Raw genomic sequence first — 19,695 nt, 5'->3', positions numbered from 1 at the left:
TGTAATTGTGTCACATGTTCATTGTGTTCACTGTGACTGACTGAAAAAAGTGAACTGCAGTCTTTGCTTTTTAGATAAAGTAGAAGTCACATTTACATCCATATGTGAATGCATTCACATAAAACCTCAAAGAGTGGGGAAGTTTGTGTGGACAGCAGCTCAAAAGGTGCCTTAAGTGTGAGAGTTCATTCTTGACCTCAGCAACAGTAGTTTCATTTTATAAATGATTCATTTTATAAATGTCCCTTTAACATTGCACGTCTGTATATAGACAAAAGCCATTGTCAGGGCTTAGAGTTACTCATTACTGCACCTACAATGTGGGAAACACAGCGATGGCCACAACATCAGACCTGCACACTGAAGCCAAACGATGATCACTTTATCCGGAGCTCTTTCTGTGAACTGGAAATCTCCCCTTCCATGGAAAAAGCAAACGGGTCAAAGAGTCACTCTTCTATTTCTAGATCTGCTCTGGTCATCCCTCTGTCTGCCACTCCCCTCTCTCACTTCTCTTTTATCACTCTGTTCGGCCTGTTGCGAAGCATCCACATCTGTTCATCTCGCTCTGCTCTCACACTATTCAATTCAAAATGCCATTAATTTTTTCCTTTAACACTGTTGACAGTTATCTGTTTTGACAATCACATTGGCACTTCTGAAAGAATGGTTATTAAAACTGTAAAGAAAGATAGATTCCAAAGGATTCTCAATCCTTTAAATGCCGGACTTAGTTTACTAACCTACTAAAGGCAAGTAGAAAGACTTTGTCAGTCTCTGGAAACTATACATGCATATTATTAAGGATGGAAATGTGGGCTTTACTTAAAAGAAAATTATAAATGATATTGGGGAATAGTTCATTTGTATTATACCTTAAATTGGTGCAATGTGTATGTATGAATGTGTGTGTCTGTGTAATGTAAGTATGTGTAGTCTCAGATTGTATTGTTACTGTATATTCTACAGCAGGGATGTTAATAAGACCAAAAAAAGCCCTCTGTTAAGGACAAACCCCCTGACAATTATCACCTGAGGTTTTAGTGTCTTTCAGCTCATTGTTTTGCTTTTACAGAGCACCACTTTACCGTTTTGGTTCAGTGTCACAGCTCGCGTGAACCTGCAGGCAACCGTTAAAATCCACTGCAAGTTACCTGCTCGTCACCACCAAACTGTTAGTGACTAGCTGGTGAACTTTATGGGAACATTTGGCAGCAATAACATGTCAACACTGTGGTCCCAACCTGTTCTGTTGCCCCCAGGCACATTTTTGTTAAATGGCTGCTGGCTGCTGCAGCAGCTTCTTTTTTCTCTTGGGCGCTTTCCGCCCACCCCTCTTACTCCTCTTTTATTGCTCTCTTCCTTCTGTTGCAAATCTTATGTCTGTTCGCTCCGCTCTCTTAGCCGGTAGTCCCAGTGGCATAGACATTGTCAATGGTCTGCTTTCAGATGTGACAGTTACATTGCTATTTCCCAGAGTACAGTCTTGAACATCTTGAAATGAAAACAAAAGAAAAGAAACAAGAAAGTCAATCTAATACCTAATCTTGAACGTTATATTAAGTTATTAAAGTTGCACTAATCTAGGTTTTTATATAATTAATTAATCAAGTGACTAAGTGTAGATATAAAAACGGTTCCTTGAAACCTGCAGGGAGAATTATCTCCTGACCTGACAGTTCCCATGAGTTCCACAGAGGTTTTAGTGTCTTTTAGCTCATTGTTTTGGTTTTGCAGAGCACCACTTTACCGTTTTGTTTCAGTCTCACGGCTCTTATTAACGAGGAGGACGCCATTTCCAGGTCATAAACTCTAATAAGTTCACTGCAAGTTACCTGTTCATCACAGAAAACGTCACTAACAGACTGCATTGACCATGGTTGAACATTTAGCAGCAAAGAGACAAATATTGAGACTTAATCGACTGTGACAAAACTAAAAAGAGTGAAAATTAGACATCACTCCATCTGTTGATGTGTAGTAAAAAGGTATTCAACATTTCTGCCATTAAAATGTGATAATATGTCAGCACTGTGACCCAGCTTGTCCTATCGAAGATGTTAGAACTGTGGGCTCAAGGGTACTGTAGTGTTTTGCTACTATTTGATATTCCTTGCCTCTCTATCTTTGATTAATTAGTTTTAATATCCGAAAGTACAATAAGCACTGTCTATGAACAATCTGCCTCTCCCCCTGCCAGCTCTCTCTCTCTCTTCTCTCTCTCCCTCTCTATCTGTCCCTTTCATCATGTCACACCCTCCCCTCTTCATTTTGTCATCCCCCTCTCCACCTGTGGTACCCCTCCATTTGTTCAGTGAGGTCATCCCTCTATTCTCCCTAATCCTGCGAGCCGGTGCTCGTCTTTCGGCCTCTGCTTAATCCGCCTGTGGCCCCCGGCCCTACACACACACACATCTGCACATTTGTGCCCACAGACTCACAGTTATTCTTGTATTGTATACTTGGACACTCAGTAATTCTTACAGCATGCATACACACATAGTCATTCAGACAACACACACACACACACACACACACTATCCCTCCACCTCTCTGTATAAAACTCCCCCCGTACAATAGCCATTCTGTCTGTCTCTGTCTGTTGCTCTCTTGCATCTGGTGATACCACACCTTCATACAGGTACGTCTGTCTGTCCTTTAATATGTGTCCTCTCGAAGTTTTGTTCTCACAGCAGCAGAATGATTAATGATTACGATCAGTGTCATTCATTTCACTTGAGTATCATTCATCGCAGTGAACACTTTGCTTGTATTCAGTTTTTTTCAGTTCTTCATTCTTTGTGTGTTTAATCAGCAACCATTTGAATGTAAAAACTCATCAGAATGTCAGTGTACTTTCAGGCTTTTCAACATTATATGTGTCTGCTAAACATTTTTTACAATTTCATAGTTTGTTAGTACAATACTTCTCGGCAGCAGATTTAAATCTTGGGTGTCTGAGCATTCCTGAATGCACCACCAAGGAAGAACATCTTGACTTAATTTAAAGTAAACTAAAGCGATATAGCCGCACCATAAAGTGTATTTAATGTTCTGCACAGATATGATGGAGGCCAATGGAATTTCTTTTGTGTAGCTTTGAGTAGCACATGTAATTCCATTCACCTCCAATAAAGCCAGCAGTCTCTGAATAAGAAGATATCACTAGAAGGACATGACAAAATATTGAGATATTTTACATTTAAGTGTATATTTTAATTTCATGTTACTCAAAAAATTGCTGTATGCAACAGATAAAAAAAAATGGATGGATTGATATCATGTAAAAACATCAGAGCTTGCAAGTGTTGATCATTTCATTATGTAGGTGTAGATTATTTCCACATGCTGTGTTCTAGTAGAGCTTGGTTAGTTTCCTTTGTAGCTCGGACGTGACCCACACTGACCTAAAAAGATAAATTATGTGTTTGTTAGTACAGAGTGTGTGTGTGTGTGCGTGCGTGCGTGCGTGCGTGCGTGCGTGGCCTACCACCCTCTGTTCTTTTGCCTATAATCAGCAGCACATACAATCTAAACAGGCTGAGGTCAGGCTAGCTAACTTTAGCACGCAGAGGAAATCAAAGGGTACTGAAAACAGCTGTGTGCACACACAAATGTAATCTATATAGTTATAGTTGATAAAGTGTGTGTGTGTGTGTGTGTGTGTGTGTGTGTGTGTGTGTGTGTGTGTGTGTGGAATATTTGGAGTTGATAGCTGAGGTTGGCAGCTCCTCTCTTTTGGTGCATTGTGAGTGGGACCTTTTGACCCCGCCCGGACCTTTAATCACATGGCAAGTGTTTTGGAAAGGAATTTGAGTTAAGTTGAGTCATCTGGCTTTGGTTGGATGGATGCTTTTTCAGATGGAGGAAATATAGCCAGCAACAAGCTACAATAGCTACTCTTTAACCCTGATGAGATATTGTTACACAGCCATTCTTCTTTACCACACACACACACACACACACACACACACACACACACATATTGCCCTTGACTAAAATTAACTCTGCTAAGGCTTGAGGCTGTCGCCTGTTGGAACTTGCCCCACCTCTCTATTTAGCAGGCGGTTTCTGACTGAGGTGTTGAAATGTGCACATCTCATTCATTCATCTAACATTCCTCCCCCCATGTCCCCATCATCTCTCACGTAGCCTACGTATTCATAGATTTAAAGTGAAGTCCCTCTCCATTTAAGATTATGCCGACAGAGCCTTCAAGCAAGGCATTGAAGTGCAAACACCAAACACAGGACTTGCAACCAGGAGACGGGGTTTTGTAACATGCACAAATCTGATGAGAATTTATGTAATCTAGGGTTACCATCTTGACATGACCTACTAAATAATATCCACCTATTGTTAGCTCACAAGTTCCGGAAACAGCTCTGTCCAAAAGCAACAATATCCACCTTCCAGGATCTTTCATGCTCACTGTTTGTGTTTGTGTGTTGTTTATTTGCTGCTTCTGGAACAATGGAGACTTTACCTGCAAGTTATTATTACCAGCTAGCCTTTAACCTTTTCTACTAAACACAAAAACCTGTGGCGGCTACAACAGTGAGCTGAAAGTGACTTGTTAAGTTGAGTGGAGCTGCAGGTTCAAGAGATGATTACATTGCATTGTTATCATATATATATATCAACCCCCTTTGGACAAAGCTGTTTCCCCTTCTTCCTAGTCTGGACGCTGGCTGTAGCTGTAGACATTTCGAGTCTTTTTTAACTTTGTTTAACTCCCGGCAGCTTTGCTGGTGCTCGATAATGAAAAGAGGCAAGCGTTTGCATTAACTCAGATAGATAGAGAGATGATCAATGATAGTGCACGGAGGATTGGAGACTCATCAGACTCATTTACCGCTGAAAAAGGCGGACAGGATCCAGTTACCCCGAGCTGCCGGAACTGGCACGACAACAGACAGAAAAGAGAAGGCATATCTTTCAACAACAGTTACCGTCCCTTTAAATTAAACCGCACTATAAATCCATCATGATGACAGAGAGGTAGAGGGTGAAGGAGAAGATGCCAGGACGTGAGGTGTGTGGAGAGATATAGAAATGTTTTAAATCAGATCTTAACAATATTTACAAACCACTTTTGCTGTTTGAGGTATTGTTTTACGATCATATTAGTGTCAAAGCACAGACAAACTGATGACAGATTGTTTTAGTTTATCAATCACTTGTCAGTTGAACTTGTCAAACTGTGAAACTAGTTGTTAAGATGTTCAGTTTTAGTACACTTACACTGTAAAATCTAAATAGTAGTAATTGTAGTAGTAACCGCAGACTCTTGGAAGACTTCTTTGGTGTCTCAAAGTAAATCGTACCCATCCAAACCGTGGTAGAAAGGGTGAGTGAGGACGAAAGTGCAGGGAAAGTGATTGATGGAGGGGGAGTAGAAAGTGAGAGAAACTCTATCTCTCGTAGTCTTTCTGTGTTTAACCCTTGCTACATTCTCACCTGTTGACGCTCCATCAATCTGCCATGCAGCCCGTGCCAGGAAGGTGTCAGCGCAGCACACCCACCGCTTACGTCTGTCTGTCTGTGCATGAACAATGGCAGCCCGCAGGGACAATTTATAGCCAAAACCATCTCGGTATTGCATTGTTTTTCTCTGTGCTTGTGTGTGTTTTTCAATCTCCAAAGTGATTAATCACAGGAGAATTAGGGCTGAGGCCACCTGTGCTTTAGTGATGATGACTCACTCATGTACTTATGCATGGCCAGTCCTTGACGCCTACATTTACATCACAATGGTCGCTCCGTATATGGTTTTAATTTTTTTTTATCCAGTTGTCTAGTATCTTATTTGAATAATCAGTTATGATGATGACCAACACACCTATTATGTCTCTAAGGCTTCGTTGGGCAAGCACCATAACAAAAATGAAAACCAACAGCCATAATCTTACACACTGAACCTTTAAACTTTGTTTAAATCTGTCTGTATCACATTTTTTTGGAAGTGTTTAATTCTGTTCAAATCTGAGCTAAACTTGGATGGAGACCTGGCTACAGACTTAAAAGTTAGCCAATGACCAAAGTCCATGGGATTCATCCTCTGTGGACCGTCAATGTTTTCCTGTCCATCCAACAGTTTTTGAGATATTTAAACATGACCATCCCTAGACCCTGCTAGCATGGCTAAAGTTGCCATGATAAAACAAGATACAGATAAGACTTTAATGATACCACATTGGGAAGTTCACTTGATTGTTATTATTACAAAAGAATCCAATCTCGTCAAAGATCCTCAAATTAACAAAAGTTAAAAGGACTAGAAGGACATTCAAACATTGTTTGATTTAAAGACAAATCTAAGATTTCTTTCAAAATTATATATGTTGGAAAATAGTTGCGGAAAACCTTGAACTTTGAACGATATATTACTGAAATGTGGAGTTAGAGGTTCAAACAGTTTTTCAGTCCAGGACTTTGTGGGCGGTCCTTAAAGGGTGGCTCGATGACACGCTGCGGCCACCCTGAGCATACCTCTGCACCCCTAGCAGAGAGATAGAGATGAATTCATCTCACTCAGAGTGTTTCAAAGTTAGTCATGTCATTTTCTGAACTCATCCTTCATATATCTTGTTTTTTCAGACCCACAGTCTAAAACCCTGTGATGTTTAAGTCACAATTTGAATGTAAATTAATTTGTATTTGCACACAATTAAGTTGAATACCAAAATTGTAATTGATCCACTGACTAATTGATTACAAAAACATTTGAAGCTTCCATGAAAAAGCTTTATTTCAGGTTTAATTTAAATCATCTGAATATTTCTTTGCTTCACTTCTCTCCTGATTTCTCTTGCAGTCATGTCAGATGTAGAAGAGGAGTACGAGTGAGTACTGCTTATCATCTCGTTCATTTCAGTGTTAATGCACGAGCTGTGACATTAACTGAAACTATGTTCCTCTGTTCATCTTCCTCACCTCTCCAGGGAACAGACAGATGGTAAGTTTTTCTCTTGGATGTGTCCACATTGACAAAATGAACAACAGTGATGAAGATTTGTATGAGACATGTCTCTGGGTGTCCTTTTCCCAGAGGTTGAAGAGGAGCAGGAGGTCGAGCCTGAGCAGGAGGAGGAGGAGACGCAGCAGGCAGAGGAGGATGTAGGAGGTAGGGTTCAGATGACTCAGAATGCAAAGCAGATGTTTGTTGCAAAGGAAGCCTGGAGATCAAACTTGGTTAAATGTGTTGAGTAAGATGTGTCTTTCATGAGATATGTGTCTTTCATAAGATATGTGTCTTTCAGTGAAGAAGCTCTTAAAGAGCTGAGTCATGGCCCTGTCACTGCACTAACTGTTATCTATCAACTTCCTTTCTGTCCCGCTTTCCCATTGGGGACACTGACACTGCTGGTTTGGGCTATCAGAGCAGCAAGAGTATCAAGGTAAGATGATGTCAGTTACACGAGACACCATTAAGAGCGAGCCCTAAAAACCAGTTGTGTGTATTTAGATATATGTTTGACATTTATGGGATTCTGTACCTGGACCAAAAAGATCTTTTACCTTTTACCAAATATAAATGGTTAATTAAGTCATCATTACTCGTACAGTACTTTTCCAAATGGAAGGATAAAGTCACATGTCATACCTAAGCATATCTCCATTGTTCTCATGCTTTTGTTACTGTTGTGAAATTTTGACAGCTTTTTTCCTACATTGCCTGCTCTAAGCTCTAAAGCTGCCTCTAACATCTGTTTGTAATGGATCAAATGATGATGTGTAATGTGTTTGTGGGATTGTAGTGAGAAATATACAGAGAATGACCAATCCCTCTCAGTGTCTGGCTGTGGCTCTCGTCAACCTTATCTCCAGCAGCTGTAGGCAGCTGTTTTTTACAATCTTTTAGTACGATATGTCAGCTTTCTTTCCCAGGAGCCCAAACGGACACTTAATGTATCGTTAAGAATAAATGATAAAACAGAGATTTAAGTGATTGCTCATAGCGTGGACATGAGACACGAGGACATCAGTCTGCCAGATAGCTAACAAGCAGCTCATATGATAAGTTAATTCAGTTAATAACAGTCACAATTCATCACAAAGAGGCATTACAGAAAGCTGAGAGACCCGGACTCACAACTGTCGGGCTGGGGAAGCAAAGACACACTGAGCAAACATCTAAATGCTACAAGACAGGTTGATTGACTGTAAAGTTAATAGTGACAGAGTGTGGGACTGCTGCCAACATTTCCATGTGTAAGTTTTCTTGTAGCATTTAGAGGTATGCTGAGCTATGTGTGTGGTTCCCTCCCCAGCCTGAGGGTTGTGAGTGCTTCTGACCTAGGTTAGTTACCAGTTGAAGACTATGGAAATATTACAGTGATATGCTGCTTCTGCTTAAGGGCATGTTTAACCTTTCAAATTTGTACAATGTCGCATCAGTTTCTACAGGTTCAACCACTCTAAGCATTCTAAGCACTCTAAGTACACATATGCAAATAACAGATGTGAGTTTTAGGGCTGGCAATGGTTTTCTCTGCATTCCTGACCACGTGAGGAGGAGGCTTACCTGATTGTGATGCTTTGGCCATGCCCATTAGGATTTAACTCAACCAATAAGATTGGTGTGTTTGTATCAGTACAACTCCAAACTCAAAATCAAATGGATCGATTAAAATGATCCATATGTGCATTGTGTAATGACGAATGTTCACAGAATGTTCTACAAAACTGCATTTCCCTGCAGCCACCGTGGGTGGTATATATGAGCACCAGTGAATGGTGTGGCTCTCGCTGCATGATGGGAAATGGAAATGCGCTTTTTTAAAACTTCCCTGCCGAGAATTAGATGAGAAGATTGATGCTCCAACACTCCATGTTTTAATGGTAACATTAGCTTAGCTTAGCGTAGCTTGCTAGATACCAGCGACTCTAAAGTTGTGTTAATTATCAAGCTTTACAGTTGCTAGTAGCAGGACTGTGTTACTTTCGGACAGAACCAGACTAACTGTTCCCTCCCATTTCCAGTCTTTGTGCTAAGCTAAGCTAACCAACTGCTGGCACTAGCTACATATGAAGTACACAAGTGTAAGAGTGGTTCAATCAAGCATTCATCGCTCGGCAGGAAATGCAAAAAGCATATTTTCCAAAATGCCTAACTATTTCTTCGAGCTTGCTGCCTATGCAGTATCAGATAATAACTCGGGACTTCTTTCGATTGTACCACACCTCTTCCTGTCCTGTCTGACTTGTCCTATCTTTTTCCATTCATCTTGATCATCTCTGCGGTCTTCATGTCTCACTTCTTTGTGTATTTTGTCCTCCTTTCGACTGTCTTCTTTCTTCTTTCTCACCATCTTTCCTTCCTTCCTTTCTTGCTCCCTCTCTCTCCCCCACCTTACCCTTTCTGTCTGTTGTGCTTTTCACCGACATCACTTGTTGCTTTATGTGTTATTTCTGTTACCCTCCGTCCGTCTTTCATTCTGTCTTTATGTTGCTGATCCGTCAGATCAAGATGCCCAGGAGGAAGGTGAGAAATAGTAGACGTGTGGTTCCTTTAAAGGGTTAAAACTCCTTTAAAACTCTCCTCTCCTCAAACACCATGTTAGCTAATTCTAACATGTTTACCTCTATACCCTCTATATTGCAAAACTCGCATGTAGGAAACAAAACATGGGAATCTCTACTTCATGGAGTCTACTAGATAATTAAAACTTTGGACCTTCCAGGTTATAATCTCACTGATTTATTTGGACAAATGTGTAAATTTAACAGTGTAGAAGATCAGCCTAACCCTGGATTGGTAAAAGGGAAGTGTTTTGGTGATAAACTAATTTGAAGAATTGCTTAATTTGTTGTTGCATTTTCTTTTCTCATTTCCATGCTTGCTGTCACATTAATAGCTTTATTAACAGATTTTCAAACCTGTCTCTTCACACGTTTTGAGAGAAACATTTGATTCACTGATCTTTTCCCCCTTATCTTTCTTTCTTTCATCAACAGAGGAGGAGCGCCCCAAACCAAAGTACGTTCAAAATAGGCTCACATTCCCATTAATCTCTCTCTTTCTCAGAATTTTAGTCATTTTGTGTTTTTACCTTTGTTTCTTAAGACCCATGGTGCCTCAACTTGCCCCTCCGAAGATCCCTGAGGGGGAGAGAGTGGATTTTGATGTAAGCAGCTGCGACAGGTCATCATCAAGGAATCTCGACAATTAGTGTTGTAGCTTGAGGGAAAAATTGTTCTAGCTGACCTGGTTGTTCTGGTAGAACACAGTAGAGTGTTCACAGTAACACTATAATATTTTTTTTTGTGTGTGTGTCATTTTATCTTCCTGTATTTGAATATCCAAAAGACCGAAATCTTACTCTTAAGACACATATCAAGAATGTCTTAAAAACCTTAAAAAAAGATGAATGAAGTTTGATTGTAGAAGATATTATCTGTTTTTTAAATCCTCCTTCTGACTTACAGTGCTTTAAATGGCTCCTTTCAACATCTCTACTCACTATACTTCACACTCGCTCACTTCTTTTCAACTATTCGTATGTTTAATGACATTTTCATGGACGTACCACTTCATCAGCTTAGCCTCATTCAATGAACCCTTGTTCCATCAGGACATCCACAGAAAGCGTATGGAGAAGGACTTACTGGAGCTGCATACTCTAATCGATGTCCACTTCGAGCAGAGGAAGAAGGATGAGGAAGAACTCATCGGCCTCAAGGAACGAATTGTAAGTTTCGGACTTAGATGCTAACGCTTTCTATCACAGTGTTACGATCTGACTCAAGGGGTAAAAGGGTAAAAGGAAGAGGTTAAAGCTTCGCTCTAATATACTCGATAAATGGTTTCCAAATAAAATTTATCAGAGGGGCCATGTATTGTGTGTCTCAAATTCTCAAGCTTAAGATGCTGCTTAAGCTACTTCTACCTCCTCAGCCACTGAATCCATCTCGGTGTCTTAGGAGACTTCCAGTGGAGAAGAATCAGTCTTTGTGCTAGTAAAGTAACACATTTTTTTTGCCTTTGTGGAGGAATTTTAAGGAAAAATTCCTGAGTGAGAAATAAGGGTATTCAAAAACTGGCTTGTAGTAGTTTTAATACAATGGTATCTACCATTGTATTAAAACTACTACAAGCCAGTGTATAATGATTATAATGAGTATACACTCAACCAGTGACGCAGTGTGAGGATGATGCAAAATAATAAAAAACTTCTTTAAACAAGTTAAAAATATATATTATTATTATCTAAAAGTTTCCTCTCTCTAAAGTCTTTGTAATCCAAATGTTGCTTCAGTTTAATAAATATGTTTTTTGGCTTCCCCACCATCAGGAGCGTCGTCGGTCAGAGAGAGCTGAGATCCAGAGAGTCAGAGCAGAGAAGGAGAAAGACAGACAGAACAGGATCGCGGTAACACAAACACTCCTACACAGATGTATCACACAGTCTAATGTAATGTACTTTACTAAGGCTATAAACAGACTTGTAAGTGTTCATACTAAGGCTATAAACAGACTTGTAAGTGTTCATACTTGATGACTGATGTATTGTTATACAATCATTTCTCTATTTTCTCTAACCATGTGAAACCACTTCCACCACTCCATCCTTCTTTATCTGTCAGGAGGAACGCCACAGAAAAGAGGAAGAGGAAGCCAAGAAGAAGGCCGACGATGAGGCCAAGAAGAAGAAAGTGCTGTCTGGCATGGGAGCAAACTTTGGAGGCTTCCTGGCCAAGGTCAAACATCAGTAAAGACAACTGTTAAAATGATGATGATGATGATGAGGAGACGATGATAGAGAGGATGACTGTGGACTGAATGTGTGTGCGTCCTGTTCCAGGCTGAGTCGAGGAGGGGCAAGCGTCTAACAGGCAAAGAGATCAAGAAGAAGACTCTGGCTGAGAGACGGCAGCCACTGGGCATCGAAAGTCTGAGAGAGGACGGCCTCAGGTGAGTGTCCATTTGTGTTTCAGACAGCTGACCAATGACGGCAATTACACCATCATATCCGCTTTATAGTGGATAGTCTTATATTCTATTGTAGATGTTTGTTATCAAAGAGCGAGGACACATTCGAGATGGCCTTTACTGTTCAGTAAAGCCCTCCTCCAAACAGTGATTGTCCAATCATAGCTTTGAACCAGTCATAAACAGACCTAATGTTACTTCCAAGGCCAGCATAGTACATCCAATGTGTGGTATTTCCTCACTGTGTGGAAGTGAGTATTGGTTGCTACTTCCCATATATCAGTGTGGGCTAATGTTAGCAGCATTACCATCTGCTGGTGAGGATTTACCTCAGACATGCAACTTTAGCTTCCGTGATTAGCACAAAGTCATGCAGCTTATGTGTTATCTAGTGCATATTGAAGGCACTTTTACAGGGTTCTCATTTTACGAGCCAGAGTGAGCAAGTTCCATCAACTCATGAAGCTAACATTAGCTTTATTAGCAAGCTGGCTAGAGCTGATAAAAAAACAAACGCTTAGCTACATTTGTCATTTCAGCCAACAAAAATTCAATTCCAAAAGGTCACCTGCTAGACATGCATTTCGATTTCTGAAAAGTCAGAAACCAAGACTGAGCAGGCTTTTGTGTAGGTGAAAGAGGCAGAAGCCACTGACTGAAATGCAGTCTGGAAACTTACTGGCTATCGTCTTTTTAAGGAAAACTACGTTCATAGGCAGATATCTGTTCATAGAGATCAGCAGAAAAGTGTCTTATCATTCTCATATATCATGAACCGGATGTCCATTATCCATTTTTCCAGCTGGCTACACCAGAAACTCTGAAATTGAAATTGCCCTCAGAGGTTAAAGTCAGTGTAAAGGCAATTCTGATATATTATTAAATATGTTGGAAAATAGTTGCTGAAAACATGAAAAGACTTTGAACGATATATTAGTGAAATGTGGAGTTAGAGGTTCAAACAGTTTTTCACCAGTTTTCAGTCCAGGTTTTTGTGGGCGGTTGCTTTAAGGACTAGCTGTGGAGATCCATATTACCATGACCATTAAAAAACAAATATCCCCTCTTTGCGTTTCCAAGGCAACGGGCTCAGGAGATGTGGAACTGGATCTACCAGCTGGAGTCTGAGAAGTTTGACTACATGGAGCACATGAAACACCAGAAATACGAGGTAGAAAACAGTCAGGAAAATAACAGGAGGTGTTTCATGTCACTGTAAATTCAACATCTTTGGGTTCTCCATTATTACTGATAATTACTGATGTCTTTTTGTTTGTCTCCTGCAGATCATTGTGCTGCTGAACAGAATCCAACATGCTCAGAAGTTGTAAGTAGTTACTTTTCTTTCTGTTCTCTCTGCGAGTCATGTGTTTCTACCTGTTCCATCCTTCCTTACTTTCTTTCTCTTCCCTCCTCTCTCTCCTGCAGTAAAAAGGTCCACGGCAAAGGGAAGGTCGGCGGTCGCTGGAAGTAAAGGAAGAGAAAAGAGAAGCGAAATAAAAAAAACAAACAAAAAAAAAACACTGATAACAAAATAGTGGAGGCAGTATAGAAATGGAGGAATCGCACATTTCCTCTCTCTCTGGTTTTTGTAGTGTCAGAGCCAGTCTGTAGACCTTTCCTGTGTGGCAGATACTGAATGTTTCTTGTTAAGATGTATCAATAATTAAAACAACATCCACTCAATTTTGAGTTGATTGTCTCTCAGTTTCATTTCTATTCGAGCCAATACAAAAAAGACAAAGTCTAATGTGTGACGATCACAACACCAGGATAGGTCACTGTCTGCTTTTAGCTTCAGATATGTTATGAGGTGACATCAGGGAACAAGACAGACCTGACTGAACAACGCTTTTCGTCCACAGCAGTCTGCTTTCACCACAGGTGAGAGATAATGAGTGCCAAGATTACTCCCCTAACTGAAGATCAGTCTTGGTCTTGAGACTGGGCTCAGTTAAGTTATTTGTTAAATGTCTGAGAGGAGACGCCAACCTTTTGGAATAAATTTCCTCCTCCTCCTCCTCCTCTTCAAAAAGAGACAGGATGTCCCCCTGTCAGGTTCCACTTCCTCGCCACACTGGGAGATTAATTGCTTTACCTCTATCTCAGAAATAATTACAGCCATCAATTGTTTTTTACTGGTCCCTCTAACAATGTCTGAGTGATCTTTGTACTTTAAAGTGGATCTCTGAGCGCTGTAATGTCAGCTACAGGCAGGTACTGGTGCTGTGTTTGTGCTTTGTCATGCAGACCGCATCCTGTGAGTTTAAGCGCTGCTTGAAAAAGAAAGAATGAAGTGAAACTAATAAGGAGCATGGTTAATAATTTATTACTCACCTCCTGCTCTAATGGTACAGTCATCCTCATGGGACTCGTGTCTGAAAGTGAGCTTACATTTCATTTCACTTTTCCTTTTTGTTTTGTAACACATGGTGAAAGTGTCATAAAACATACTCCAGCTACAGTTAGATAATATTAGCAACCTTAAGCTACTGGTCATACCAGACCAAGTTAGGCTGTGTATCAGGGGGGTGTTCACACATGTCACTTTAAAGACCACAATATATAGTTTGACACCCATGACAGGGACAGTGGACATGAGCAGCTTTATGGTGGATTTCAGAGTTCATGTCAGCTTCCACATGAAACAGCCTGAGTCTCTCTTCAGAGTCTCTACAGATACGAGAATATGATCTGTGCCCTGTAACTGTGCAAAATCAATAATTAATCTTAATATAAGAATTTAATTCATTTCAGTCAGTGTGGAGTTACTTTATGGAGGAGGAGACTTTCAGTAGCTTTATTGGCACAGAACTCCACCAAGCAGTCCAGAGTTGTAATTTGTAGGAATGTTTCTCTTAAAATCAGAGTGCTCCCCCGGGTGGGTAAACATGGTCATTGCATCCTAATCAACATAAAACCTGATCAGCTGGGTAAAAAGATTTGACATATTAATCACTGGGTCAAAATAGAATTGGCATAATTAGTTTGATTTATCCAGATCACAGGAGTGGTACTGGAGTTATTCATCCAGACGCTTATTTAACCCATTATTTTTATGTCTATCTTTTAACCCAAAATACAGTCCCTGACAAAAGTCTTGTCACTTATCCATTTTGTAGAAACAACAGCTTATAATGTGACTTTTAATTAATCCATTGGTTTTAGAAATGGCTCATATGAAAGCTAAAACCCTCCCAAATTATGTTTAATGTACTAAAATAAATTTGCTTCACAGAAGAAAGATTGATTATTCAATGAACACAGAAAGCTCAGATTTTGGCAAGACAAAAGTTTTGTCGCCTACAGAGAATAATGTGAAAATTTAACAAATAATTTACATCAAATATAAAAATATGTTGCATAACATCATCATTCTACCCTAGACATGCTCAATGATGTTCATGTCTGGTGACTGGGCTGGCCGGTCCTGAAGCACCTTGATCTTCGTCGCCTTGAGGAACTTTGATGTAGAGATGGAAGTATGCGATGGAGCACCATCCTGCTGCAAAATTTGACCCCTTTTATGGTTGGGAATGTAAGAGGTAGCTAATACTTCTTGATATTTTAGGCTATTGATATTGCCTTCCACCCTGCAAATCTATCGCACACCCCCATACTGGATGTAACCCCCAGACCATGATTTTTCCGCCACCAAACTTAACTGTTTTCTGAGTGAATCTCGGGTCCATGTGGGCTCTACTAGGTCTCCTGCAATATTTGCGGCGGCTGTGATGTAATTAAACTGAAGATTCATCTGAAAAATCCACCTTCTGCTACTTTTCCAGCATCCATCCTTTTAGCAGGCTGTGGGCCTTGGCAAATGCCACACATTTTTTTAATTGCCTTTTGTTTAGTGCTGGTTTCTGGGCACTGATTCGACCATGGAGGCCATTTCGAGACAGAACTCTACAAACTGTTCGGGTTGACACGGGGGCCGGGTTGAGGTGACCAGGCCTGGTGGAGCTGTGCCAGCCAACAAACGGTCCTCTCGAGCAGTTGTCTTTCGGGGTCTGCTGGCTCTGGGTTTGTCAAAAACATCTCCAGAGTCTTCAAATCTTTTTCTTATTCTTTGTACTTGACGCTGAGACACATTGATATGTGTCAACCATCTCAGCAGTGGATCTGGTCTTTAGCTTCTTGATAATCAACGCTTTGGCCTCAGGGTGAATCTTAGGCATGTTGTCAGAGGTCAAGTTGCAGTTGATGTGAAGGTCTGGTGTTTCTTTACTGTGCCCACTCCAGCTAAAAGTAGTTCGGTGATGTTGCCATACACATTTTTAGTGCTCATCTGAGTGTTTGAGAGGAGGTATGTTAGGTATTCGCCTTTGACCTCCTCGTTGTTATCCAAGCATTTCTGAATGAACTCCATCTTCTTGTCATCTTCTTCGTAGCTAAAATAGGTGCAGAAATGGAAGATGAACTCCAACTCTTACAAAATAAAGATTAAATAAAAGGTTAAAGATAGTAATAAATAATACTTTTGGAAAAATGTTTATTTAAATTTCGTATATATAACCTTTAACTGTAGATTAAGTGGTATCAATCTTGCTTTAAAGGAGAGTTTACTTGATCTTTACTCTTGTTTCTGTCAGTCTGTCATCATAAATGTGGAGCAACAGAATCGTGAAAGTAGTAGTTGTTGAAGTAGTTGTAATAAGCAGATAAATAACAAATCATTAAAACCTAGTTAACACCTCAGCTGCCACTCACTAAAGCTAAAAATACCATCCCAGCCTTCAATGTAACGCCCCCAGTAGGGCAGTATACCGCGGCTCCACTTGGGCAGCAACATCACAACAAAGTTGTTGGAGAACATCTTGGATATTGAGTTGATGAAGTGTTGTGTACCGGCAGGGATTTCCTTTTCCAGACACCCAAGCCTCGTCTCAAACAGTATGGAGGCAATAGCTAAATGGCAAAGGTTAAAATTTAAAATAAGAAAAAAATATGTTCAAGAACGTTCTTTCAATTAATAAAAAAAAATCATAATTTCAACCAGTGCGTTATAATTCTAATAATTTCTACATACCCTCTAGTGAGAAATGATAGAGCTCATTGGCCATATTAGTCACCAAATATCCTGTGGGGATGCATTGACGCAAGTAGTACATCCTCTTGATGAAGTCTGTAACAACGCCATTGAGAGTGTCGCCATACTGTGCAGAGTCCTTCAGATGCAGCATGAGCTTGTTCAGCAGAGTCACAATGGAAACAAAGCTGATAAATATTTTTCCGTTCTTTAGGTTTCCAAATGTGAGTTTTGTATTCAGCTGTGTTTTTGTGATTTGAATGCCAAAATTGACTTAATTAGGAATACTGTGTTACTTGGAGTTATAGGTTACTTCTTGTTGTAAACATCTATGGTATATTTTTCTACAATCGTTCCATCATTTCTATTTTCAGCTAAAGGACATGTCTTAAATTACAAGAAATTTAAAATGTATTAAGGTTCCACTTTCTGACATGTTATACCATTTCCTCCTGTTGGTATCAGGGGATTGACATTGACCAACAATGTTAGAGTGATGTTAAGAGAGTAACATACAGCAAAGCTCAACTAAGGTACAGAGAACTCAATTAGCAACAGGTCGTGGCTTTCTCACAGCAGACATTTTGACTTATTAGCATTAAGGATGGCTGTGTTACAATGGAATACTACAGAGGAAATATTCAGATCTTTTACTTAAGTAAAAGTACTCAATTTAAAGAAATGTCCCTTGTTTTAGATTATATCATGAGATCATGATGACTCATGCATAAATGTAAAAGTTAGTTTAGTTGGTGGTTGTTGAAACAACATGTGAAAACCAGGTTAAAAAGCAGGTTAAATATGTATGCAAATCCCTCCAATATGTTTGACAGCCAAGAGCAGCTCACAATAAATCCCCTTCACCTGACAGGGAGGGAAATATGAGGTAAGTGGGACAGTAGAAGGGAAATGGGATATGCGGCCTTACTCTGTCCGTAGCCAAATCCTCTCAAGTTGCGGTGCTCTTGCCACAGAGACATGTCTCCTCTGTTAGGGAACTTGTCGTCATTCCTCATGATTTCCTCCATCAGCTTTGGAGTGGTAATGCACACTGACTTTAATGCGTCTTTGTATATGGGCCCGTGTCTCTGTTTCTCATAGATCTAATGGTGGGCAAAATGAATGTAAGATACATGGATTTAGAGAAAAATCTGTGTGTAGGAATCACGTAACACAGGAGGTAAGAAGAAATAACAACTTGAACTGTTGCTCCATAACAGTCTGTAACATGTTAATTTTAATGTCAGTCTTATCAATCCATATACATGAAATATATATATAGATTGGACATTATAAAGCAAGTGAGAGTGTGACTAAATGCTGTCCACCTTGCAGAGAAGTGGTTCTGCAGAGAGTGCAAACAATCCTCTCCTTTGTAAGAGTCAGCTGAGACTGTTGTAAGCAGCTGTTGTTAAGGCAACCAGACTGACATTTTCTATTATGCATCGCTTTTCAGTACTCGAGACACTGGATGACACAGACCTGCTGTGTCATCCAGACACTGTGACATACCTGTAGCTCATGTATACGGCTGAGGAAACCCTGAAAAGTCAGTCTGTACATCAGCTCCAAGAAACTGACACGTGGGAGGTCCTCTACAGTCTGAGGCTTGTCCTGGAAGGTATAGAGCTGCCCAGGCGCAGAGGAGTCACTTCCCACCCTCCTAGAGCCAGGAGCCATTCCTCCACATTACACTCTGGGACAACCATGCAGCCATGGCAAGGGCAGATAAGCAAATACACAGGGCTGTTGCATCCAAGAGTGAAGCAGAGCAGGGAGGGGGCATGTCTCACAGAAACATTAACCATTTAAGCAACAGTAATGCGGCCAGTTAGAGTTCTAAATCTTATCCGTGGTCTTTTTCCTTGCCAAATGTATTGAGGGATGAATCTGTCCCATTCTATAAAATCTTTATCTGTTACTTTTACTGGCAGAATTTAGAATAAATACAATAACCTTGGGAGAACATTCATTTTGATCACTTCTACCCTTAAAACTAAACTTAAGTTTCATCTTGTAATATCTGATTTTATTCTTGAAATAAATGGATCATAGTTTATAGATTTCAAGTCTTGAGGTAGATTTTGAATCCCAGTCAAATTTGAAACGTTCTCTAACAGCTTGGTCCGGAACATATTTGAATGTGAGGATTTTCTGTTCATCCACCTTTATGTCTATACCTTTATATCTTTATTTTGTTTTATCCATTGTCTCAGGGGTTCCAAATAAATCACAAAGAGGAGAGGGCTAATTGAGCAGCCTTGACGACATCCAGTTCTAGTATGAAAGAGTTTGAGAGATTTCCATTGATCTTGATCCAAATTTAAAGAATCTAACAATAAGAGTATCTCATTCTTATTATTTATGTCTGGTTGAGAATTAAGATTTTTGTATAGTATTTAAAAGCATTTATGTATCTCTTCTGTCTTATATTTCATCGGTTTAGTAAATGATTTTATAAATATTATTAATTTATTAGTTTTTTTTAACCTATAGGCCAGCAGCTTTGTAGATTTAGTTCTTGCTTGCTTAAGTGTAATAATATTTTGACTGAAAAAAATTGCCAGTAAGAAATGATCACTATCAGTATCGTATCGGTGAAAATGCAAGAAATAGTATTGGTATTGAATCAAATCCTAAAAGTGTGGTATCGCCCACTCCTAATATATATCTATCTCTTTTTATATATATATCTATCTCACTATACCTATATCAGTCAAAACCTCTC

General features: G+C 39.8%; 2 protein-coding genes across 3 annotated transcripts; one reads left to right on the top strand and one right to left on the bottom strand.

Annotated features, from left to right (window-relative positions):
* The first annotated feature begins 1,949 nt into the window (after positions 1 to 1,949).
* tnnt1 (troponin T type 1 (skeletal, slow)) lies at positions 1,950 to 13,627 on the top strand. Of its 2 annotated transcripts, XM_010755811.3 has the most exons (14): positions 1,950 to 2,641; positions 6,818 to 6,845; positions 6,945 to 6,958; positions 7,052 to 7,126; positions 7,383 to 7,400; positions 9,961 to 9,982; positions 10,070 to 10,130; positions 10,578 to 10,694; positions 11,298 to 11,375; positions 11,590 to 11,703; positions 11,808 to 11,917; positions 13,016 to 13,106; positions 13,222 to 13,262; positions 13,364 to 13,627. In XM_010755811.3, exons 2-14 carry the CDS (start codon positions 6,820 to 6,822, stop codon positions 13,407 to 13,409), a joined length of 813 nt encoding a protein of 270 aa, XP_010754113.1. In that variant the 5' UTR covers positions 1,950 to 2,641; positions 6,818 to 6,819; the 3' UTR covers positions 13,410 to 13,627. The 2 variants fall into 2 exon arrangements, with proteins under 2 accessions (XP_010754113.1, XP_019128677.1); XM_019273132.2 differs by lacking the exons at positions 1,950 to 2,641; positions 6,818 to 6,845; positions 6,945 to 6,958; positions 7,052 to 7,126 and adding an exon at positions 9,467 to 9,487 and having other exon boundaries at positions 7,260 to 7,400.
* Positions 13,628 to 15,311: 1,684 nt separating this feature from the next.
* Positions 15,312 to 18,651, bottom strand: LOC109141591 (sterol 26-hydroxylase, mitochondrial-like). Its single transcript, XM_027285753.1, has 5 exons — positions 18,480 to 18,651; positions 17,888 to 18,070; positions 16,968 to 17,175; positions 16,631 to 16,846; positions 15,312 to 16,318 (listed from the first exon to the last, which is right to left on the bottom strand). Exons 1-5 carry the CDS (start codon positions 18,645 to 18,647, stop codon positions 16,128 to 16,130), a joined length of 966 nt encoding a protein of 321 aa, XP_027141554.1. The 5' UTR covers positions 18,648 to 18,651; the 3' UTR covers positions 15,312 to 16,127.
* Positions 18,652 to 19,695: the final 1,044 nt, after the last annotated feature.

Source organism: Larimichthys crocea, chromosome XII (assembly GCF_000972845.2).
Source record: "Larimichthys crocea isolate SSNF chromosome XII, L_crocea_2.0, whole genome shotgun sequence".
Taxonomy (NCBI): Eukaryota; Metazoa; Chordata; class Actinopteri; family Sciaenidae; genus Larimichthys; species Larimichthys crocea.
Note: the sequence above shows the minus strand (reverse complement) of the source record. Positions and strands in the feature narration are given on the sequence as shown.